Source organism: Haemorhous mexicanus, chromosome 5 (genome assembly GCF_027477595.1).
Source record: "Haemorhous mexicanus isolate bHaeMex1 chromosome 5, bHaeMex1.pri, whole genome shotgun sequence".
NCBI classification, from domain to species: domain Eukaryota; kingdom Metazoa; phylum Chordata; class Aves; order Passeriformes; family Fringillidae; genus Haemorhous; species Haemorhous mexicanus.
In genome coordinates this window covers 69,953,115-69,974,328 of record NC_082345.1, presented here as the reverse complement: position 1 = coordinate 69,974,328, position 21,214 = coordinate 69,953,115, and the positions used below count along the sequence as shown (strand labels likewise).

Below are 21,214 nucleotides of genomic sequence, written 5' to 3'. Positions count from 1 at the left end.
TCACTCCTTTCCTACTGCAACAGGCCCTGCTATAATGTACATTCAACCCTAATTATTTCACTCACAATGATCTTTGAGGTTCTTATTTGGCACAACATTAGAATAATTAATTTTAAAATTCAACTTCAGAAGGTTTCACTGAACTGTTTTTCGATTTCAGATTAAGTCAGGAAAATCCCCAGCTGACTCTAAACTATCTTTGGTAAATAATTTTATAAAAACATTTCCATTGATCCCAATTCCATCCAAGGCATTGGAATGACACATATAAAACAGAGCTAATATTTTATTTTTATGCAGTTACTCAATCTGGATAAATTAAATGCTTTTGAAACTAAGCAACATGTTGAGAAAAGGAAGCTGACCCTAGTCTGAACCACAATTAGATGCTTAATTTGCTATTAGGAATTGGTAGGCATTGTTGTTTGGGGAAGTGGAAACTGACCAGGGGATATGGTCATACTGGTGCAGGAAACGTTCCTGGAGGAGCTCAGAGTTACAAATGTGATTAATGAACACACCCATGAATTTCATGTGGAAAGAAAACTGTATGAAAAAATCACATAAGACTTGAATCAAAGACCTGGAATTCCTGTCCAAACTACAGCCCACAATACACCACAAACCCTTCAAAACATCATTTCCAAAGAACAACGTGAATGTCAACAGGCAGACACCGACTCTAAATTACAACACTTTATTGCAGCATTGGCAAAGGTCAGATTTCTGAAGCTGGTGAAGATCGGGCGGCATTTCTGTATGAAATGTTATAATTTTACAAGTCTCTCTTCCTACATGCAGAAACCAAAACCAGTGGTAAAAAGGATTTTAAAAGAGCTAGAAAAAAGAATTAGTAGTAACATACAGATGGGCTCTTGAACTCAATGAACTACCTCTGCCTGAAAGCAAACAAAACCCTATGCTAATAAATAACAGATTGTCAAAAACAGACCAAGAAACCTCATTTCTACTTAGAAAAAAATAAAAATTCTACTTGTTTCCAGACTTAAATCTTTTTTTTTTTAACTTTTTGTTTGTTTCAATAGACACAGAGGCTTATCAACCCATGAAGATCAACAAAATATTTGGATCCACTCCTTGACATCCTCCTGTTATGCTGACTGGCACGTTTTGGTTTTCAATGATACATACAATGGGCTTAACTATATCCCTGTCCTTAGGCTGGTGTCAGGCTGTTCCAAGCAGTACGAGTCAACACCCCGTGTTCATCAACTTCACTTTCTATTTTAAACCTTAACAGACATTTTACCTCCTTGGCTCTTCAGTTTTTCACCCCTCCCCACCCCCTTTCTGGCACATCTGGCAGCAAAAGGCTCTTCCTTAACCAAGAACATTCTGGCTGAGGAGTGTTTGAGAAGTTATCCTACTCGGCAGGGTTTTCTTCTGGATTTTGCTGTTTGCTCTATGTGTTTCTACTGTAGATTTGCAGCCCCCAAAGAACATCCTTCCAACACCAAGTGCTCGAGTCGGAGACAACGTAACTTGTGGCGAGTTCAGAGCTTTATTTCCCTGCAGGCTGAGGTGCCAAAGGCCTTTCCCGTTCCAGTGCCACCGGCTGAACTCCCGGCTGCTCCCGGCTCTCGCCGAGCTGCTCGCAGGTCAAGTTCCCCATCTCGCTCGTTTGCTTCTGCTCCTATGAGAAGATTAACCCTCAACGCGGTTCCCATAACAAAAAGCTTTTTTTGGGGGGGTGGGGGGGGGAGAGGGGAGGCTGCTCTTCGTGCCCCACGGCCCCAGCCTGTCCCAGGTTTCGGTTCTGAACACTCTAGGCTGACATGCTGAGATGTGTCCACTGCTCTCGTTTAATCGCTGGAGGACTCCACAACACCAGAGATACAGGACCTAATGAAATGACACTGGCGGCTGGATCAACGTCTCCTGCAGGAAGAGCACAGACAGCAATCAGATCAGCCTGACCACAGGGGCCCAGAACTCTGCGGGTGAGCGGCCCCAGGAGCAGCTGCCACTCATTCTGATACTCTTACCCTCAAAGTTACACATTTCTCTTTTCTGCACAACCATTTCAAAAGGCCACAGCAGACAAAAGCAGGGGGATAATCTGCATGTGATAAATGAGTAATGTGATGATTGACTCTCACAATTAATGGACAAATACCATGGATGTAGGTCAAGAAAAGTTTTATAGATTTATAGTTACGTTGTACCCCCTCAAGTGGGTATCAAGGGCCAGCTGGGAGGGCTGGCTTGTCACTGTGGAACACCTGACCTCCAGTCAGGGGTGGAGGAAGAGATCTCCACCACTGCACAGCAAAGAAGGGGTTGATGGGCAGAACTTTGGGAGGGGTTAAAGAGTTAAAAAGGGAAAACCTCCATTGTGAGGGGGCTCCGCACATGGCAGGGAAAATCTTTTGCTCCCTTTTTTCTCTATTCAGTCTTCTGTTGTATTTTTGATAAGGTTTAATAAACCTTCCTAAACTATGAAAAGTGAGGAGCTATTTCTCACATGCACCTTATCATCGCAGATGAGATGTTCAACTACTGAAGCACAGCTGTGAATTTGCTGAAAAAAAAAGTTTTTGTAAATAGTTTTAATCTTTCTGTGCAGTTTTTTAATGCTTACAAGTTCTGCAGAAATGTTACAAAGGGTTTTCTAGAGGCAAATAATTGGTTAGAAGCTTTTTTAGAGTTGATAGGTGGATTTAAATCTTCCACCATCCCTTGTTCAAGAAACACATCCCTACCCACAAAAAAGTCACATTTAATTCTCTTAAGAACATAGAAATGCATTGAAGAATGACACCAGTTTGTAGGCAGGGGATTCAACAAGACCAGGGCAATGCAGCAGTAAGGCCACCCCAGTGTCACTAACTTCAGCACAATGCAGCTCCTGCATCTGGGCTCCTTTTCAGCTGATTTTAGGCTGCAAATTGAAATTATTAATAGACATCAAAATAAAATTTCAACATTTACAATTCCAAGGGCTACACACCCAGATTTTTTACCAGGTAAACACAACAGTTCGTGTTTCTTTACATCAGTGCGTAATCTTCCAATGTTTGTTCAACAGTCATATGATCTAAACCTGGTTTTTACTGAAGATCTTGCAAGAAAAAATGTTACAGATATCTTATCTGGACATAACTTCTGCACCTCTTGTACCAGATGAAGCTTTCACATTAATTCTGTATTTGTATGCATTGCTTTGTTCTAACATCCAGTATTTATTTATATAAAAATGCTGTGTATTTTTGCCTGGAAGTCCTGAGCTGATGCATGATTAGAACTCACTGCAGCACTGCTTCTATTATTTGATTTTAATTACCTGTTAGTGTTACATAATTTAATATTCCAATTCTTTGTGGCACACTCAACACTGAATATGTGCTTTCAGTAGAAAAGAACTTTAATTTTTATTTATTTAGTAGACTGATATCTCACTTGTAAAAGGTCACAACTGAGGGCAGACCGAATTGCAGGATCATGCTTTTAACTCTCCATCTCCTCTGAAAAAAATAATTCTACTGCTGATGGGGAGAGAATGAAAAAGGCTGCGACTGGCTGCATGTCTCCAACTTGGTCAAAATGACTCTCACCCAAACCAGCAGCTACCAGTCCACATCTGCTGGTGGCAGATCCCTGTTTCAGGGGATCACAGCAACGTGCTGCTGCCAAAAATAGCAGTAGGAGTTTTTCCCAAACCAGGTATTTCATATTTGTGTCCAGTGTAGCAAACTTGATCCAAACCTGTATTTGGTAAGGTCAAACTCAGTACACAGATGTAATTAAAACCACCTTGAGCTCTATGTGTAAAAGGAATCAATTCTTTGTAGTCTCCTCCCACACTCCCTTCCTGCCACTGACACATTGTTAATTGGTATGAAATTCACACAGCTTCTCACGCCACTGCTGAGCATCAGCACTGCCTGCCTGTGGCAGGGAAACACACAGAACCTCTGACACCAACCACGGCTGGAGCAGAAAGCTGGAAGCCATGAAAACACACAGAAACATCACACCACAGGCTATGGAAGAATAATCACAAAGCCATGGCACGGGTGAAGCTGGGAGAGCTCAGTCAGCAGGACAACTTCACACCTTAAACTGAGAAGTGCCCAGGAGAATACCAATAACCAACTCCTTTCTGCATGTTGCAGACATCACAAGATCACAAAAATTTCTTTATTTCTTTATGTGAGACCTCTGAAGTTGGATTTCACACTTATCCCTAATCCCCTCATGTCCTCCAATCCATAGCACTTCTGCAGTGCTGCATTTCTTCACAAATCTCCTCACAAACTTCCAGCTCCAAACACCTCCTCTCCCAGTTCACTCTCTGCTTTGCTTTTCTCTACTAATCTCAGCTTCCATGCTCTTGGTTCTCTCTCTCCCCTCATCACCCAAAACCACAAGCAAGAAACAGAAAACACCAAGGTGCCCAATAAAAACCAATCAGATTTGACTTATCACATTCCACACTGTGAACACCAAAATTCAAATAAACCACACAAGCTGGACTCCCCTAAGTAAGAGAATCTTAACTTCTATGAGTTATTTTATATTCTCATCTATGCATCAAAAATAAAATGCACTGACAAAGTGAAATCAAAGTCAGTGTGTACAGTGGGTGGGAAGTTTTTGGGGATTGGTAGCTGGTTTCCAGAGGGCCACAGAGCTACAGGGGTTTTTGGTAGGTAGTTGTTATTTATATTGAAAGAACCTTTTCAAACGCAGGAGTCTAACTGAGCATGGCTTATAATTAAAATTTTGCCTTCCATTCCCTCTGAACTGAACTGTGATCAGGTGTCTCTCCAGCTCTGCAGTCTGGGTTAGACCCTCACCCTGCTTGCAGAGCTCCACAAGCACCATCCTGCCAAGGCAAGCACCTGAGGCTTTTCTACTCTTTTCAGCTCCAGTGCAGTCCACCAGCAGCAGCTGCAGGATTTGGAGCCCCTCTCCCATATTCCTCCCTTTGCTTCCTTCCCACAAAACAGCTGAAAAGGGGTTTGGAATTTCTTAGCTATGTTTGAAATGCTCATCTCAGTAAGAAGTGAATTCAAAGCTTCATAAAGAAGTACTGTCAATGCATCAACTTCATGACAGGTGATGTATAAATTGTGTTGGTCCAGCAGCTAAAATGGGAAATCACATTAAATTCACATTTCTCCTTATTATTTGAACTCTGATTTTTCAGCATTAATGCAATATTTTTTATGAAGAGAATATTTAGCTAATAAAATCCCAGCATCCTGTAATTACTGTTATGCTTCATTTTTCTTTATTAAATGGGTTAAAGAGAAATAAGAGTCAGAGGTAAACAGGAGACCTGAGATCACCATTTAACTTGAATGTGATTTGGTTTGCCAGTATGTACCTGCATCCCTAGGGGAACTTTGGACACAGGCAGGCCCTATACTATACTTTCAAAACAGCAACAAATTTTGAAGCTACTTCTTTTAATAAGGAGAGGTTTAACAAGATAAAATACTTGGTAAGGCTCTGCTTCTCAACAGAAGAATTACAGGGAGAAATCTGACTTTCTTGGTAATCAATGTTTTTAAAATTATTTAATATAATGTGCTTATTTTCATTTCACTTTTAAAACCAAGCCATTTAATGGATCTCAATCCTCTTAAACAAAGGAAAACCACTTTATATTTTAAGAAGTTGTTCCTAATGGTACAAGTATATTTTTATGATAATCCCATCACAAAAAAAAAATTACTTTAGTAAATTTTGTGTTTCCTGAAGGTAGTAGTTTAATAGCCTGAGAGCCAAAGGCCTCTCTTACCACCAAATGCTACAGAACCAGAGGCAAGAGAGAAAATTGTTTTCTTCCCAGTTCTGCTGAAGCAAATCAAGTATTTTTAATGGAGTCACAGTAAATTATCTTTAAGGCCAGTCAGCCTTAAATGTACAAGTCCCAGAAAGAATCTCCTCCTTACAGGACCAGCAGGTCTCAAAACCTGAGGCAATACAAGCAGGCAATTCCAAACAAACAGAAACAAACTCCAGGTTTTGATCCAACATTTGCACATGCTAAATAATAATAAATCTGACAAAGTTTGCAAATCTCACTGCATTTACTTTAGTACAGAACAAGGAAGAGAAATAAAAGTGAAACACTGCAGAAGATTTATCTTTTTTCAAAAAATTGAGGGCTAATTGCTTAGTGAGATCCACTTGTTCAAGGCCAAAAACATATGGAAGAACCCATTGCTCCCTTCATTAATTTCTGAAATGAACTGCTACAATAGGCAGATTTGGATTTAACTTCCTAAAAGGTGCTTGAAACACAGTGCTTAGGGCATGTTTAACAACACAAAAGTAAAGGTAAAAACAACAAATCAATTTTTCTACTCCCTGAAATGCAAGAAAGACCTCATTCCTACCTCAGCTATCAGAACCTGTCACATTGTACATTACAGTGGAACCAACCAGGAGATTTATTTGCTTAGATTACCCCTAACCTCAGGAGTTTTAAAATAATAAGTTGTATACCTTAAAGAAAGCAGCAAACTATTACTGCCAGTAAGTTTGAGTTATTTTGCAAGAAAATAACATTTCAGTTGTGTTCATGTACAAAGAAGCAGCAACAACACAACACAGTGTCCTCATGGAAGTGACAACATCTGTGTTACACCATTGGTTCCACCAGGCAGGAATGTGAAACCTTCTCTAGAAAGATATCAAAATTTACAGCTCAGTTCCTATCTGCTCAGTGAGACCCTCCAGTATCCTCAGAAATCACAGGGTAACTTTTTAACAAAGCATGAGGGGGTCTGGGCAGAGACTGCAGTGCAACATTTAAAGTCAGAAGACAATTTTCAATATAGTCTACAAACCAGAGGCTCTAAGAATGTAGGCAGACAACCTGTGCCAGTGAGAAGCCACTGGTGGACCCACAGTCTCAAAGAAATAAATGGAGTTAGGGAAAGTATTAGTTCCTTACTGCAGGCTGAGATGGCTCAGCTGATGCATGACTGCCAGACAGAGCACTGCAGTACACAGCAAATAAAATATACCTGCTCAAACAAAGTTCCTGGTCTCTGTTCCAAGCAGCTTATGGATTTAAAGGAACAAAGAGTAAACTCCATAATACAAAACTACATCAGAACTGAAAGGGCATGGCACTTGAATAAGCAAACACTACTCAAACCGTTTGCTGGATAACATCTGACCTACTTGAGTTGAGTCCTAAATTATATTTTCCCTACAACATCACAATATAAAAAGTTTTCTAAAGAAAATAATTTAAGAGAAATCTACAGATATCACATCTACTGGTCTGGATGTTGTATTTAAGGAATAACTGCAGCATGCAGCTCATGTCTGAAAGAGCAGAATGCTGCAGCTGTTAATGAAACACCAGCAGATATTGTGGCAATTCACTACCTGAACACTTTGTATTCCTACAACAGCATTAGGTCACAGTGATATGAAAAAGCTAAATGCAAAGCACTACTCATTTTATTGAGTTACATCTGGTTCATTTTAAAAAATCATTTAAACTGCAATCTTTTTAATTTTTTTTTTTTTTGTACAAACAGTGTCTGTATGAGGTCCCAATGCAGTGAGTGATCATCAGGACGTTATCAAATGATTGTAAATGTGTACCATGAAGAAGTTGCAAATGCTACTGGAACACAGAAATAGTACATTACATCAACTTATTTGCAGTTTACAAAGACAGACCCATTAGGAGGTAAACTGTTCCTTCCAAGATGCTGCTCCTATCAATCCACCTTCAAAACGAACTTGCAAAGAAACGAGAAACTTGAAAGCAAGTCTGCATTTCACCGAAACTCTGTCTATTCAAATGTGTGCTGCAGGGCTAATTTAATGTTTATTTGCCAGCTTACTCTGAGTGAGAAAAGACACACACTAAAGCCTCAGAACAACTATTTAGCAATCGGGAATGACTCTTTTCATGTTAATGCTGGTTTTGGCAAGCTCTTGCACACCATAAATTGAAAATTCTGCTCAGTCTTCCCCACCTTTACTATATTTACTATTTACTTTCCATTCAGGTCATCAAATACAGAGGAATACTGTCAAATTCACACCAGAGAAAGAGCATGAGAATTTCTGCAGACACTTAAAAAAAAAAAAAAAAAAAAAAAAATCCTCTTCCCCTCTCACGGAGAAAGCAGACATGTATCTTTTGCCCTACAAATAGAGACTCTGGCCATTTCACAACTGAAAAATAATCTTTTGGCTTCCAAACTGTCACAGAGGTACAGACACTGTGTTAGAAACACAAAACACTGCTTGGCATTTTAAGAGAATGCTTTAGAATGGAAAGGACTGCCCAAGCACTCACTACAGAGATCATTATCTCTTTCAATTATGAAGATAATTACTTGCCTAGAACCAGAATTACCACATTTAAAGGAAGATTGTCCTACCTCCCACCGGTTTTAAAGATTAGATCTGCATTAGGTGCTCCCTTCGGATGCTGGTACCGAGGCCGCCGCTCGCGATTAGTATTTGCTGGAGCTGGACGCTGTGCCAGAGACTGCAACATTTCTGGGATTTCAGGCAGAAGAAAAGGAAATAGAAAAAGTTCAATACATTTTCTATGGATCATTTTTACATAGGAATTTACACATGCACATCTCACTGCCATTTACACTTACACTTTGCTAAGTTATTCCACATAAATTAATTACAAAAAGTTACAAATTGCATCCACAGCTTTGATAAACCCAAGCTACCCCGCGATATGAACTTGCATTTCCAGATGTTCCTGCAGAAACTGCCAGCAATGGTTTTTATCACAGATGCTCAAGAAAAGACCTGCAACCTTTTCTTTCTAAACACATCAGCCACCACTTTCTTCATCAATGATTGGGAACAAAGACCACAGCAGGCACGAGTGGCCTCCACATTAAACCTCCCTGGAACAGCAACAACTGGACAATGCTGCTGCCAATTAAAGACTCAGCAAGAAACCTGTCCTAAAATTAGGCATTGCCAGTCAGGTATTTAAGTCTAAGCTTGGCATAATTGGATCACTTTCCAGGGAAGACAGGCACCTGAAGAAGGTGACTCAGCTGACCTACATTGCACCAGCTGTCCCACGGATGGAGTTTTTCACTTTATCATCAGTGGGAATAAAACAAAAAAGTGCAAAGTGCAGCCCACACTACCCAGTTTAGCCCTGGACAGCCAACTTATAGGCAATTTAAACTAGGATAGTATTGTATTTTAACATTTGGTAAAACTTAATTTCTAAAACTTTATTTCATTTTTTAATGATTAAAAAAATGTTTCTGTACTAGGTTAGGTTAATGCTTATTAAGTAGCCAATATAATTACAGATACATCATAGGAGGTAACCTCTGCCAATCTGTCAATACATCTAATGGAAAGTATTCCTACAGTCCACCTGAGCAGGGATCTACGTTACTCAGCAAACAGACAGATGGGATAAATGAAGGGGAAAAGTGGAATAAGCTGTTAAACAGATTATGTTTGAAAGTCTGCTCTGTCTGGTTCTCCAATCTCTGGTAATCTCATTGGAGACACACACCCATCACCTGCTGCACACTGCTCTCAGTGGGGCTAAACTAGAGACTCTAATGCGGTTCCCTCACCATTTACAGAATGCAGGTGAAATGTTCAGTGAAGTTATTCACCCAGTCTTGGAGAAACTGGGAAACTGTGACTGATTCAATATCTGTGTCAACAGTCAGTGATCCCTGTATCCATGTTCTGTACACTGAATTCAGCACCTGGCAAGGGCAGCCACTGAACACTCTGACAGCCCATGTTTGTAAACACCATGAAACATCAGCCTTCCCAACAGCCCCGTGTGCCAGGAGAGAGCTCTGGGGGCAATGAGGAGACTCAGGAGGAAAAGCAGATGAGGGTGGCCTGCCAGGCAGGTGTGAGCAGCAAGCAGTGAATGAACAAGCACATGCACATCTGCCTCTTCTGTGTGCCACACAGCAGGTGAAAGGAAAAATGGGACTGGGAAGTTCAGAACTGGAGAATGTAACAGAAGGCAAAGATGGCAGGGGAGCACAGTGTGTTTTCTAAGCTGAAGGCACATCACCAAACCACCTTGGTTCTTTAGTGAAGAAAAACAATAATCTGCACAGAAAAGTACCTGTCTAAATTAGAGAACCACCCAAGTTTCTAATAGTTCTTTAAATTAAAAAATCTTTGTAATATACTAAGTCTTGCTGAAACATTAAATCTTTATCTGATACTACTTTGAAGTACATTGGTGAATTTCCATCTATTAGCTACCCTGTGCAGATGAAAAGAACAAGTACATGTGCAAACGCTGGGACAACCCTGAGGCATTCTCCCAGAAATTGAGAATTCTTTCTCCCTCGGTAACTTCAAAGCTTGAAACAGAAATTTAAGCCCAACACTTTCATTCAATGAGTAGGTACCAACTTGTCACAGACAGGATGACTCTTCAAAAGTAACAATCAACTGCACAAAATCTAAATAAAAAATTGTTCCAAAGGTGAATGTAATTTGGTCTGTTTAATTTAGCCTGATTAAAAGGTCCTTCTTAGTTTGGTTTTACTCTGTATATTACCTAGCTTAATATGCATCAACAGCTGTTTTAAAAAGGGATGTCAATTATGGAAAAACCTTTTGCTTTTGTGTTGACTTCCTTCCTGTACTGTTTTATACACAGCAACTAAATAAAAACCTATGAGAAAATTAAATTTTAAAAAGCCTATTTCCAGTTATCAATTTGTACCAGTTTTCTGATTTTGTCCAACAGAAATAAATCAGTGTGATCCTTTTTTGGATATAAAGCACAATTGCTCACAATAAAGTCCTAGATTAAACACGATCATTTTAGATATCAACAAAGTCATACAATGGTAGAAAAACCAAATGCCTTGACCAGTAGAAATATTAGAAGTCTCTAATGAGGAAAAACTCACAAGAAGTCTGAAAGAAGCAATAAAATTTCTAATTCTAGAGTCTCTCTCTACCTTTTTAACAAGTGGGCTTTTTAAGAGCAGAGTGTCTCAGGAAAGTTTCGGAGCTAATGACCAAGTTTTACACTAAGAATGCATTGTGTTACCACTTCAGAGCTCTGCAGACACTCACTTTGGAAGATACTCCTTTTTACAATTACAAGTTTAGTTCTGGTACTATAGAAGTTCTGCAAGAAGTACTGGATTCCATAGTGTTTTAAAATTAAAACTGCTTTAACTTCCCACTTCTTGATGAACAATGACCTTTCACTAAATGCCTTAAATGAGATTTCCTGCTAATTAACTACTTACACTGTGATTACCACCAGACTACAACACCTTTACAAAAAAAAAAAAAAAAGCAGGGAAAAAACTTCTGAGATGTTAAATAGAAACAGTAACATAAGACATCAGCTTTATTGGTCTGGCTTTGTTTACTATCTGACTAAGCCAAGGGAAGTTGAATCTGAAAAAAAACACAACCCAAAACAAACCACCCAAGAACTAAACACATGAAGTGCACCTGTTTGGGGTGTATCATGACCTGCTGTATTAACTGTTTGCTTCAATCTGCCCAGGTTCCAAAGTGCCTGACTTGCATGTCTTCAAAACACAAATTAATCATGTAATCTGTACAAAAACCTCACTTTGTTAATATATGCTTATGCTTCAGATTTGAGGACTCCTAGAACCTTTACAAAATGAAGCTGAGGTAACATTTTATATTTCTCTGGTGAAGGTTACCTCGGGACTTGTAAGACTAAGGAGTCTAAATATTATTAATATCTAAAACACTCATTAATAGTTTAAAAGCAGAGCATAAATTGCCCAGAATTCATCTTGTATCCAACTCAACTGTCTTGCAGTAAATATCACATTGATTTTGTATTACCCTTAATTTTAAAAGAACAATCTCAGTTCTTCCCCTTTGCCAAAATAAATGGAAATGCTGAAATTTGAGACCCACTTGAAAATTCATTTTCATGGAACAGCTACAAACTTCAAGTATAAAGACCAGGGAGGAAACAATAAATGACTAAAACCAAAATACAGGTTTCCCGTAAGTACAGCAAATCAATATTTAGAACTTCAGCTGCTAATCATCACAAATAATTCTTTCTGCAGATAGACAAAGGCTCCCCTGAAAATCAAAACTAAATCCTTGGTGATTTTCTTACCCTGATAGTCCTCTTGTTCCTGCCGTTCATTGATATCCAAAGTGAGCTTTTTCATCCTCATTCTCTCCTCCTGTTCTGCTTGCTGTTGGTTCCAATGGTTTGCAGCAAGTTGGGAAGACATTGGTACATTTAGGATCTTAAACTGCAAATGAAAATAAGTTTTTAAGTGCCCATCAGAAGAAAAAACCCAACCAATACAAAACAATCCAAAATACAGAAATGCTATGGTTATTTCAATGAGGTACTTTCTACAGAAGTTTCTACTGTGAAGTGTGTTGTTGGTTTGTTTTGAAGCTCTATTTCACTTAAAGCAGCATGAGAAAATTCAAGACCTGCTAGAGATACAGAGACCACACAAAAAAGGCTGAGTTCAAAACCTGCTACACACAGTATTCATGTGAACAAAACTGACTGTCTTTCCCTAGGAAGGCACAGCCATATGCTTTATTTCTTGTTTCCATACCAGCTGATTTGCCCACAGGGAATTACTGCCCTGGTCTTCAGGTAAAAGCACCACAGCTGGTTCAGAAAGCTGCATCTCCCTCTTCAGCTCTCTTCCTTCCAAAGAGATGAAGCCCTCTGAGCAGAGTAGCTACTACATCCCTTGTGATAACAAAGGAAAAACATTTCAGACAAACCCTGGAATTCCCTGGCCAGTACTTTTCTTTTTAAGAATAATTCTGGTTCCCCAGTGCTTCTTCTTAGTCTAGAGACAACCATGGTGTCAGATTGATTTTTTCCTCCTCCCTCACACCCAAATACGTCCACCACACATTCTCATTTAAACCCATTATCTCATTTGCCATAAGGCACACCAGGTAAGCTTAGCACTCCCACAGAAGTACCCTCTCTCTGGAAATCCAGCTGATATTTTGAGGAAGGTGTAGGGAAGGTGATATCTTTTTCCCCAGAAAATCCCATTTGTTACTTCTCCATATCTATTTTTTTTTATAATTGTTCCAGAACAGAGAAGCAATTATTAATCTTATCCACAACTGAAACAACAGTTCTAAGAAAATCTTTAATGCTAAAGTTCACAAACATTTAGAAAAATCTCTCTTCCTCCTTCAACTCCATGTCCATTAGAAATAAGTATTTCTATGCCATAAGAAGGATAATGCATTTCAGGATAATCACTCTCAATATTCCATGAACTACTCTGAATCCTGCTCCTTGTTACTCCTCATGGGAGATCTATTTCCAAAGAAACAGAAGTAAATTCCTAAGTGTTCTTTTCTGTTATACTGTCAAACGCTGCAGAGAGAGATAAATTATCAAAACCTCTGCTGAGAAGATTTAGAGTAAAAGCAAAATCCTCACCACCTGTGGTTTGTATTTAATGCAATAATCACTAAACAGTCTCAAGGTATCTCAGAGAGTAAAGCTCCACTAGCAGCAGTGATGAGTGTGAGAAGACCCAGATGAAGCACTGGAAAATAAACTGTCTTTGAAACAGTACAGAGACTCCTGCAAAGATCTGAGAAAAACTTGGGTACAGTAAATCCCTAAACCCTATCAGCTACAAGATGCATTTAGATGAGATTTTTGGGGGGTTGGGATGAGGGTAAGAGCATATTATACAGAATATAAATATGAGCTTGTTATTAAGGTGTGCAGGGAAGAATAGAAATGAAAGCTGAACTTCCAAAAGCAAAGTAAGCTCTGGTTACTTATTGCTGAGCAGGCTGTGCAGGTTCCCAGATATCTTCAAATGAACTTTACATAAACTACACAAATAACTAATCCATTAGTAGCATTTCATGATAAAAATCATTCCTCAGCTTCACCATTAAGCTCCTCATCCATTTTAATACGTCCTTTATATTTTCTCTGTTCCATGGATTTATCAGCTAAATGGGATTGGTGTTTTCAGACAAGAAGCTTAAAGCAGAAAAAGAAAACTGAACTATAGAAGGGTGTAAATGAGAGAAACAGATACAGAAAAACAACAGCCTGGCAATTAACAAAACACCACTGAGTCACTATCTCAAGGCAATCAGCTGCCACCTGAAATCAAGTCACTGATGACAATTACTACAGGATATGATGATTAATGACCAACTGAAACATTTCCAATTTGCAAATAGTGAAAAGGTATATCAAAAAACCCTTCTCAAATCTGTGAGATGTGGGCGGGACAGAGGATTTCACTTTAAGGATGTCAAACTGAAGAAAGATCAAAAATCATTATTCAGAAGACCAGACCACAAATTTTACAAAAATGCCATGAGATAAAGACATGAAGATATAAGTGAGATGATAAATTTCACATTCAGGGAGAGATTTGACCATTCCATGGATATAATTCTTTTATGGAGCCTTGCTAAAAATCTTTCAAAGGGAAGGTAATCTTTTGCCTTGGCAGTAACCAAATTTCTTGACTTGCTTTTTACTGTCTATATCTCATTTTAGCTCACACCTACCTGGCATAAAACTTCCTGGTTCAGAAACACCAAATGGTATTAGATACAGCTCAGCTCTGATCCTTTATGATGCCAACTTTATTTCTCCTTGTTCTCTAATGGCTTATGGATCAATCACAATGCCATCATCTCAATTTCAAACAACCATGTTAGGTTCTACTGCTACTAGTTTTCTAAGTTTTGAGGATAAAATATGGTGCCTTGTCACTATCAGCCTGCAATGACCATTAATTTGGATATATGCAGCTGCTAAATACCAAACAGTTGCTCTTGTATTACTTCAAACAAACTACTTGTTAATGCTGCACTAAAATCTGGGTGGACACCGGCATGTCAACTGAATATTTGGCAATTGGACCTCCACAAACAAATGTTACCCTCGGGAAGGAAGCACAGCACATTCCATTTTTTTAACATTTCTTGTTTAAGGAGCACCACTGACAAAGGACACAGAGACTGAAATCATTACTAGCAGAGCAAGCAGGTAGGCTGATGTCATTTATCACTCTGGTGACTGTGCAGATGAAGTTACTTACAGCTTCCCAGGCTGCTGCAAACTTCTTTTGACTGTTTTAAAAATCTGAAAGTTTACAGCTATAACTTAACAGTGAATCACTTCAAAACTCATTGCACATTCTGCTCATGCAGATTTAAAATAAAGCACCGTAAGGAGGAATAATTATTTTCTTTTCAACTCCACCTCTTCTTTCCTGCTTATTTTTCTATTAAAACTCTGTACTAAAACACATTTTTTTCCTGAATACAGAACTATGGACAAAGAAGCCTTTCATTAATTTAAGAGCTGAAGCAGTCTATAAAGCAACTGTTTTCTACATTTCTAGAAACACTGAGAGGAGTTTTGGCAGGAAGAGCCTACTCCAAAAACCAAATATTGGGGGAGGAGCAGGGAAAACTCCTAAACAAGTTCTGCTTTCTTTTCTAAGTCACATTTCTGCAATACTTTCCCCTTTACATGGAATTTGAAGATCCCAAAATTCCTAGTAACTACAGATACTCCTGGTAAATTATCCTGAAAAAGTTAAACAACACTTCTTAAAAAATGGAGTTCTCTTAAACCCCTTCTCAGACCAATGACCACAGTCAAAAATCTCCCACTCAGAGCTTTGTAGAACTTTGTATACCACACTGAAGTTCCAAGAAAACAGAATTACCACTTCCTGCATGGATTTTTGAAATGTGTTTCCTATGAATGAAGAGAGGGAGCCTACTCCAGTTTATATACCCCAACAGCTACACTACTGTCACAATTTAGGTAACAAATGTAAAAACCAAGTAATGACAAGGATCTAAACACTTGAAAGGCTCAGATAGATGGCATGAAACAATTCCTTAGCTATGCTTTCCATATAAATTCAGAGTAATTTATTTTCATCAAATTATACAGTCAAAATAAAAAGATTTCTTTAAAAGCCCTAAATCACGACAAGAAATATATGTGGAATGTGTTAGGTAGAGATTTGTGTACTGTGCATTTGCTGAGCTAGGAAAATTCAAACATACACTGGAGAAAAGAGCCAAGACTAACATACAGCTTAGCTGCATGAAGCAAGGAGTTAGTTTGTTTTATCAACCTGATTTTCATGTAAGTTTCTCCAAGAGATTCACTCCATGCATTCTGGAATAGTCTCCTAACAGTGTCTTCAGCGATAATGACTTTTTCTTTTTGAAAGTTGAATAAATTCAGCCAAGGGCCAGTTACTTAGGAAATGGAATTTAGCAATGACCATATATCTTGACTTGAAGCTGAAAGTGTTTTCAGGAAAAGCTGTAGAATCTTAAAGATTCTAGAATATTCCTTTTTCTTTCTAGTCCTTTCAATGTTCAGTGGCAGTCCACCAACCATATCTCTTCATTTTCTGCAACTATATCTAAAATACATGTAAGACATACCACTGACCTACTGCTAGAATCACCAAATGCAAATAGTCATGGTATAGTCTGACCACAGAACTTTTCTACATCATTTCTATTAACGACCAAGAATTCCAAGAAATTATATATAGTATTTTCCATGTGTCAAAATGAAGTTGTCTGTATCTGATTTTGAGAAATGAAAGAATAAATAAAAAAATTCTGTGTTACTTTTTTTGAAGTGAAAGGTCTTTATTTATTTAAACAGTATCTAAACCTTACCTGCTGTTTGTTGCCTTTTCTTGTTAACATGACAAATGGCATTGTGTCCCCAGACTCTGACTCTCCTTCCCCACCACCAAGTGGGGGGCCCTTCTTCAGCTGACTTTTGAGATGCAGAGGAATAGCAACATCCAACTGATGCACTTTTACAGATTCACCACTCCTTTGCTATGAAAAAAAAAAGTGAATTCCATAAATGATCAGATACTGACACAGTCAGTCAGGCTGGCAACATTCACATTTTCACAACTGAGAAAAGGTTTAAGCTTCCAGGAAAATGAAATAATATCTAACTACATTTATTAGGCTTAGTATATTTTCCATTTGTTTTCCTTGCTTGTGAAGAAGGAAGTTACAGGGCAATCTCTTAGGGAAAGAAATCTAGAGACCTGATGAGACACACTATAGAATGTACATTCTTAATTCAAGATTTTTTTTTGTACATCTTATTAATACATTTATTACACAGGGATTGCTATACTCAGTACTGAAATATTTACCAGATGTGACTAAGAAAACAAAGTACTAAAAGCTAATGCAAATTTAAATGTATCTGCATTTTAAGCCTATTAAAACCTAGGATAAAGTCAGAAGTTTTGCACAGTATCTGATGCATTCATTACTCATTCTGTAAAATATATGTCAGTATGTCATGTATTCACTGGGCAAACAATACAAGTAACAGCTATTTTACTAAAAGCTAAACAAGTCAACTGCACAGAAGAGGCCAAAACAAAGAAAAAAAAACTTCATTCCTTTAGCATGGTAACATAAGCATTAATCACTTATTTACTTAAAGAAAGAAATCAACTACACTTAGCTGTACATCTAATTAAGAAAATAACTATTTATACCTGAAGATTTTCCAGCATCATTTTATCCAAGGCCTGAATGAAGTCCTCATCCTCTGCACAAGGGACATGCTTCAGTCCTCCTCCTTTAATCATTACTTCCTATTGCAATGGGAAAAAAAAAAAATCATCCATTACATTAGTTTCAGAAATATGAACATTCAGTCTAGAAAAAAGTAGAAAATGTCCTTATTGCTTCTATATCATACACAACCAAAACGTTTATAGAACCAAATGGTTCAAAAAAGAAGTTTTCAGCCTTGATGATTTTCTTGAAAGGCAAATTTCCTGATTTATGGTCACTCATAATATTCTGACAGACTCATGTGTGTGTGTGCAGGTGCAGGGACACATTCAAGATGAGGCAAAAATAAAAAAAAAGTCTCTATCCTTAACACATCTATTCTAATTCAATTTTCCATTAATGCCATAAAATTAGATAATGTTTTCAGGGCAAAGGCCTGAAATTATTTGGAAAGCACAACATGACAACAAAAATGTCAGAAGTCAGCACTGTAACACATTGTTCTATAATGTTCATTATTTCCTTACTATGTAACTGTAATTCAGGCTCAACCAGGTGGGTTCTTCAGCTGCAAACATTTTAATCTGTCAATCCCAAATTTGTATTGTAGGAATTTCACACTTCTTGGCTTGTCTCCTTTTCTGTTTTGGGATCTAGTGGAGTGTAATTGGTTTACCTTGTTGTATCCTACCAGTTTGCTACTATTGCTGGCATTGCAAAACCATCATTGACACAATATTTTCCAGTCTAGCTACCTGTGAAAGCTAACAGTCTTAAGAAAACAAGTTGTAGCAAATTTGACAGCATAAAAATTTTCAAAAGGTAATAACCAAAGTATGCATACATGAAAATAAGCTATAAAATGTATTTGAAAGAATAGCAGGAAGTGTCTTTGCTGTATTTTTCCATATATGTTATGAGCAGCATTGGCAAAAAACACTGAGTAAAGAAAAAATTCAATTCACTTATCTCCAGCTCAATACATACTGTATTCTCCTCATCAGTTTCATTTTCCTTATTGGAGTCCGTAAGATAATCAGTGTTCTCTTCCTCCTCTTCTTCACCCTCTTCTTCCTCATTGTCAGAGCCCTCCTGAAATATTCAATTTTAACTGCTGACTATTTTAAACAAGAAGGACAGGTGGTCCTCAAACATTTTCCTAAACTCTTCATTCTGCTTAGTTAAGTCTTTGTAATTTTGTTTGGTTTTTATTTAATCTTTCAATATGAACTCAGCTTTATAAGTAATTTCACAAATGTACAGCAGAAAACTGGGACTGGTGGCTGATACATGCTGCCACTCAGAGGGAACTCCATAAGCTGAAGGAATGGACTGGCAAGAACTCCTGAAGTTCAAAGAAGGGAAATACAAAGATCTCCAGAGGTGTCTTAACCATGCTGCAACTGTTTCTGATCCTATTGATACTAATTTATGGGTGAAGGCACAAACTTCAGGAGCTTTAATGCTGAGAGACATCTATTGAAAGAAAGCTTATTAATAAATCAACCAGCCCAAGCATATGGAGAAAAACTGTTCTGTATTTTTCCTTGATGAACTCATTTTCTTGTAACAATACCATTATCACGTCAGCTTTGCTGTGTCACAATGACAAATCAGGATTTCTACGTACTTGTGGGTTTTTTTTATTGGCTCCACCACTTGTGATTGAAAATATTATTAGCACAGTAAACAAGGAAGGTTTTATGCTCCATAAATCTTTTATTTATTCATATTCATACTCTGAACACCTGTTATTTTTCCTAATGACTGCTTTGACATTTAGTCAATACATTTGCTTCTAAAAGAGATAAAGTCATCTGAAAGTGAGTTTTTTTTCATGCCAAAAGCTGAAGGTATCTTCTTGCTGAGAAGCAGCACATAACCTGAGCAAAGCTGTCAGGTTCAAGTTTCTGCCAAAATAAGGAATCAGCCTCAGACACTCAGGTTTCCACACACATGGAAGTGGGATGGGAATATCCTCACAGTACTGACTGGGCTGTGCACACCCAGATTTCACCTGCTAACTCTGACTTAGAAGGGCTTCAGAAAGTAACAAGCAATCAAAACCACTTCTTTTACATGAGGCAAGGTAATGATTAAGCTCACCTCTTCTTCAGGCTCATTTACTTCACTTTCATTTCCAGATTGTTCCTCTGTCTCTGCTCCACCTTCCTCCTCTTCTTCATCCTCTTCCAGATTCTCTCCTTCTGTAATGGAATCCTTGGAATCTTTGTCATTCACAATTCCTGAAATTTGGAAAAAGAGAAAAATTTAGAACATTAGAACACATATAACCACTCAAGTTATATGTGGAAGATCACATCAAAAGTCCATTGTTACTGAGCACTTAAACTTATAACATTTGACTTCTGAACGAAACATTTCCTTTACAGTTAGCTTAGACATGAAGGGTAATAACGTCCTATCAGAAAAGGAGGAAAAACTCAAAGAGAATGTTTAAAATCTCCAAGAGAACAGAAGAAGCTGGGCAAACTGCCTCAAAACATCCTCAAACTAAATGTGGACCCTACTGAAACACGCAACAAAATCTGAGTTCCAAACTACAAAGACTGCACAAAACCAGCAGAACCAGAGACACGAAGCCCCTGCAGTCTTTGCTGCAGTACTTCCCTCGACTGTTAATTAACAGCTTTCAAACAACAATTTTCTCAGCCTATAATAAACCTTTACGACCCTCTCCTAATGCTCTGAGGCTGTACTTGAACCTATGAGGATGTAGGTGCCTATCTGAAATCTCTGGGAAAGCAAAGTCTCTTCCACAAGTACTATCTGGTGTGCTCATCCTCCTTGAGACAGGTCTGACATTCTTACACTGTGTTTACTCCATCTTGCAGTTTTTCTTGCTGACCTGCTTGCCTTCTGTCCTTCATGATGCTTTGGTTTACTCTGTGTGTAAAATATCAAACATAAATATCTCCTTTCTTTCAGTAAGGCATCCTTCAATCTAATACCATTATCTGTACCATTTCCACAGAAGTGAAAAATTAGTCTTAGCTTTTTCCAGTGTTTCAGTGTCCAGTTTAGTCTTAGATACAGATTTCAATTAGAATGTACTGAAGAATTGAGCATGGTTCTGATTCAACAAAAAAAAAGTAAGATCTGTTTTTAGAGAATGACTACTGCAATGTTTAAGTCATCCAGTGCAAAATCCCCAAACTTCCAGCATACACTACGTTCTTATACGTCTTTTTTTTTCTTTTCTTAATTTACAAAGCCACTTAATCCTCCAAAGGACTGCTGATGTCAGACTTCTACACCACTAGTTTCTCTAGGAGTTTACTGAGGAGTCAACACAGTCACTATTCAAGTTGTCATTCCTTTTTTGACATTAGACCAACTGCACTTAGGGTCAGCCACCAGAGTAAAGTTTTGTGAAGCTCCTGTTATTTGTAGGAAGGAAGTGCTAAATACCTTTCAAAAGAATATTACAGTTTATATAACTCATTGTATATTTCTTCTTAGTTATCATTTTGAGAGCACGAAAACCATGAGATTAGATGACACCACAGGGGAATTCTGCTTTTCAGTTACTGCATAGGGAATTTCAAGGCATGTCAATTAAATAAACAGCATTATTTTAAAAAAGTTCCTCCTAAAACAGAAGTTGCAACCTTTTATGTGGCTATTAGAC

General features: G+C 38.1%; 1 protein-coding gene across 3 annotated transcripts in view; it reads right to left on the bottom strand.

Moving 5' to 3' along the window:
* Positions 1-681: 681 nt before the first annotated feature.
* The window catches only part of UPF2 (UPF2 regulator of nonsense mediated mRNA decay), a 53,795-nt gene continuing 33,262 nt past the window's right edge, over positions 682-21,214 (bottom strand). For 2 of the 3 annotated variants that reach the window (XM_059847504.1, XM_059847505.1), the window contains exons 16-22: positions 19,669-19,808; positions 18,550-18,654; positions 17,541-17,639; positions 16,687-16,854; positions 12,110-12,251; positions 8,388-8,508; positions 682-1,899 (exon numbers count right to left, since the gene is read on the bottom strand). In XM_059847504.1, coding sequence (XP_059703487.1) covers positions 1,890-1,899; positions 8,388-8,508; positions 12,110-12,251; positions 16,687-16,854; positions 17,541-17,639; positions 18,550-18,654; positions 19,669-19,808 — 785 coding nt within the window. In that variant the 3' untranslated portion in view covers positions 682-1,889. Of the gene's footprint in view, positions 1,900-8,383; positions 8,509-12,109; positions 12,252-16,686; positions 16,855-17,540; positions 17,640-18,549; positions 18,655-19,668; positions 19,809-21,214 lie in introns of those variants that run through there. The other variant, XM_059847506.1, reaches the window with a different exon arrangement.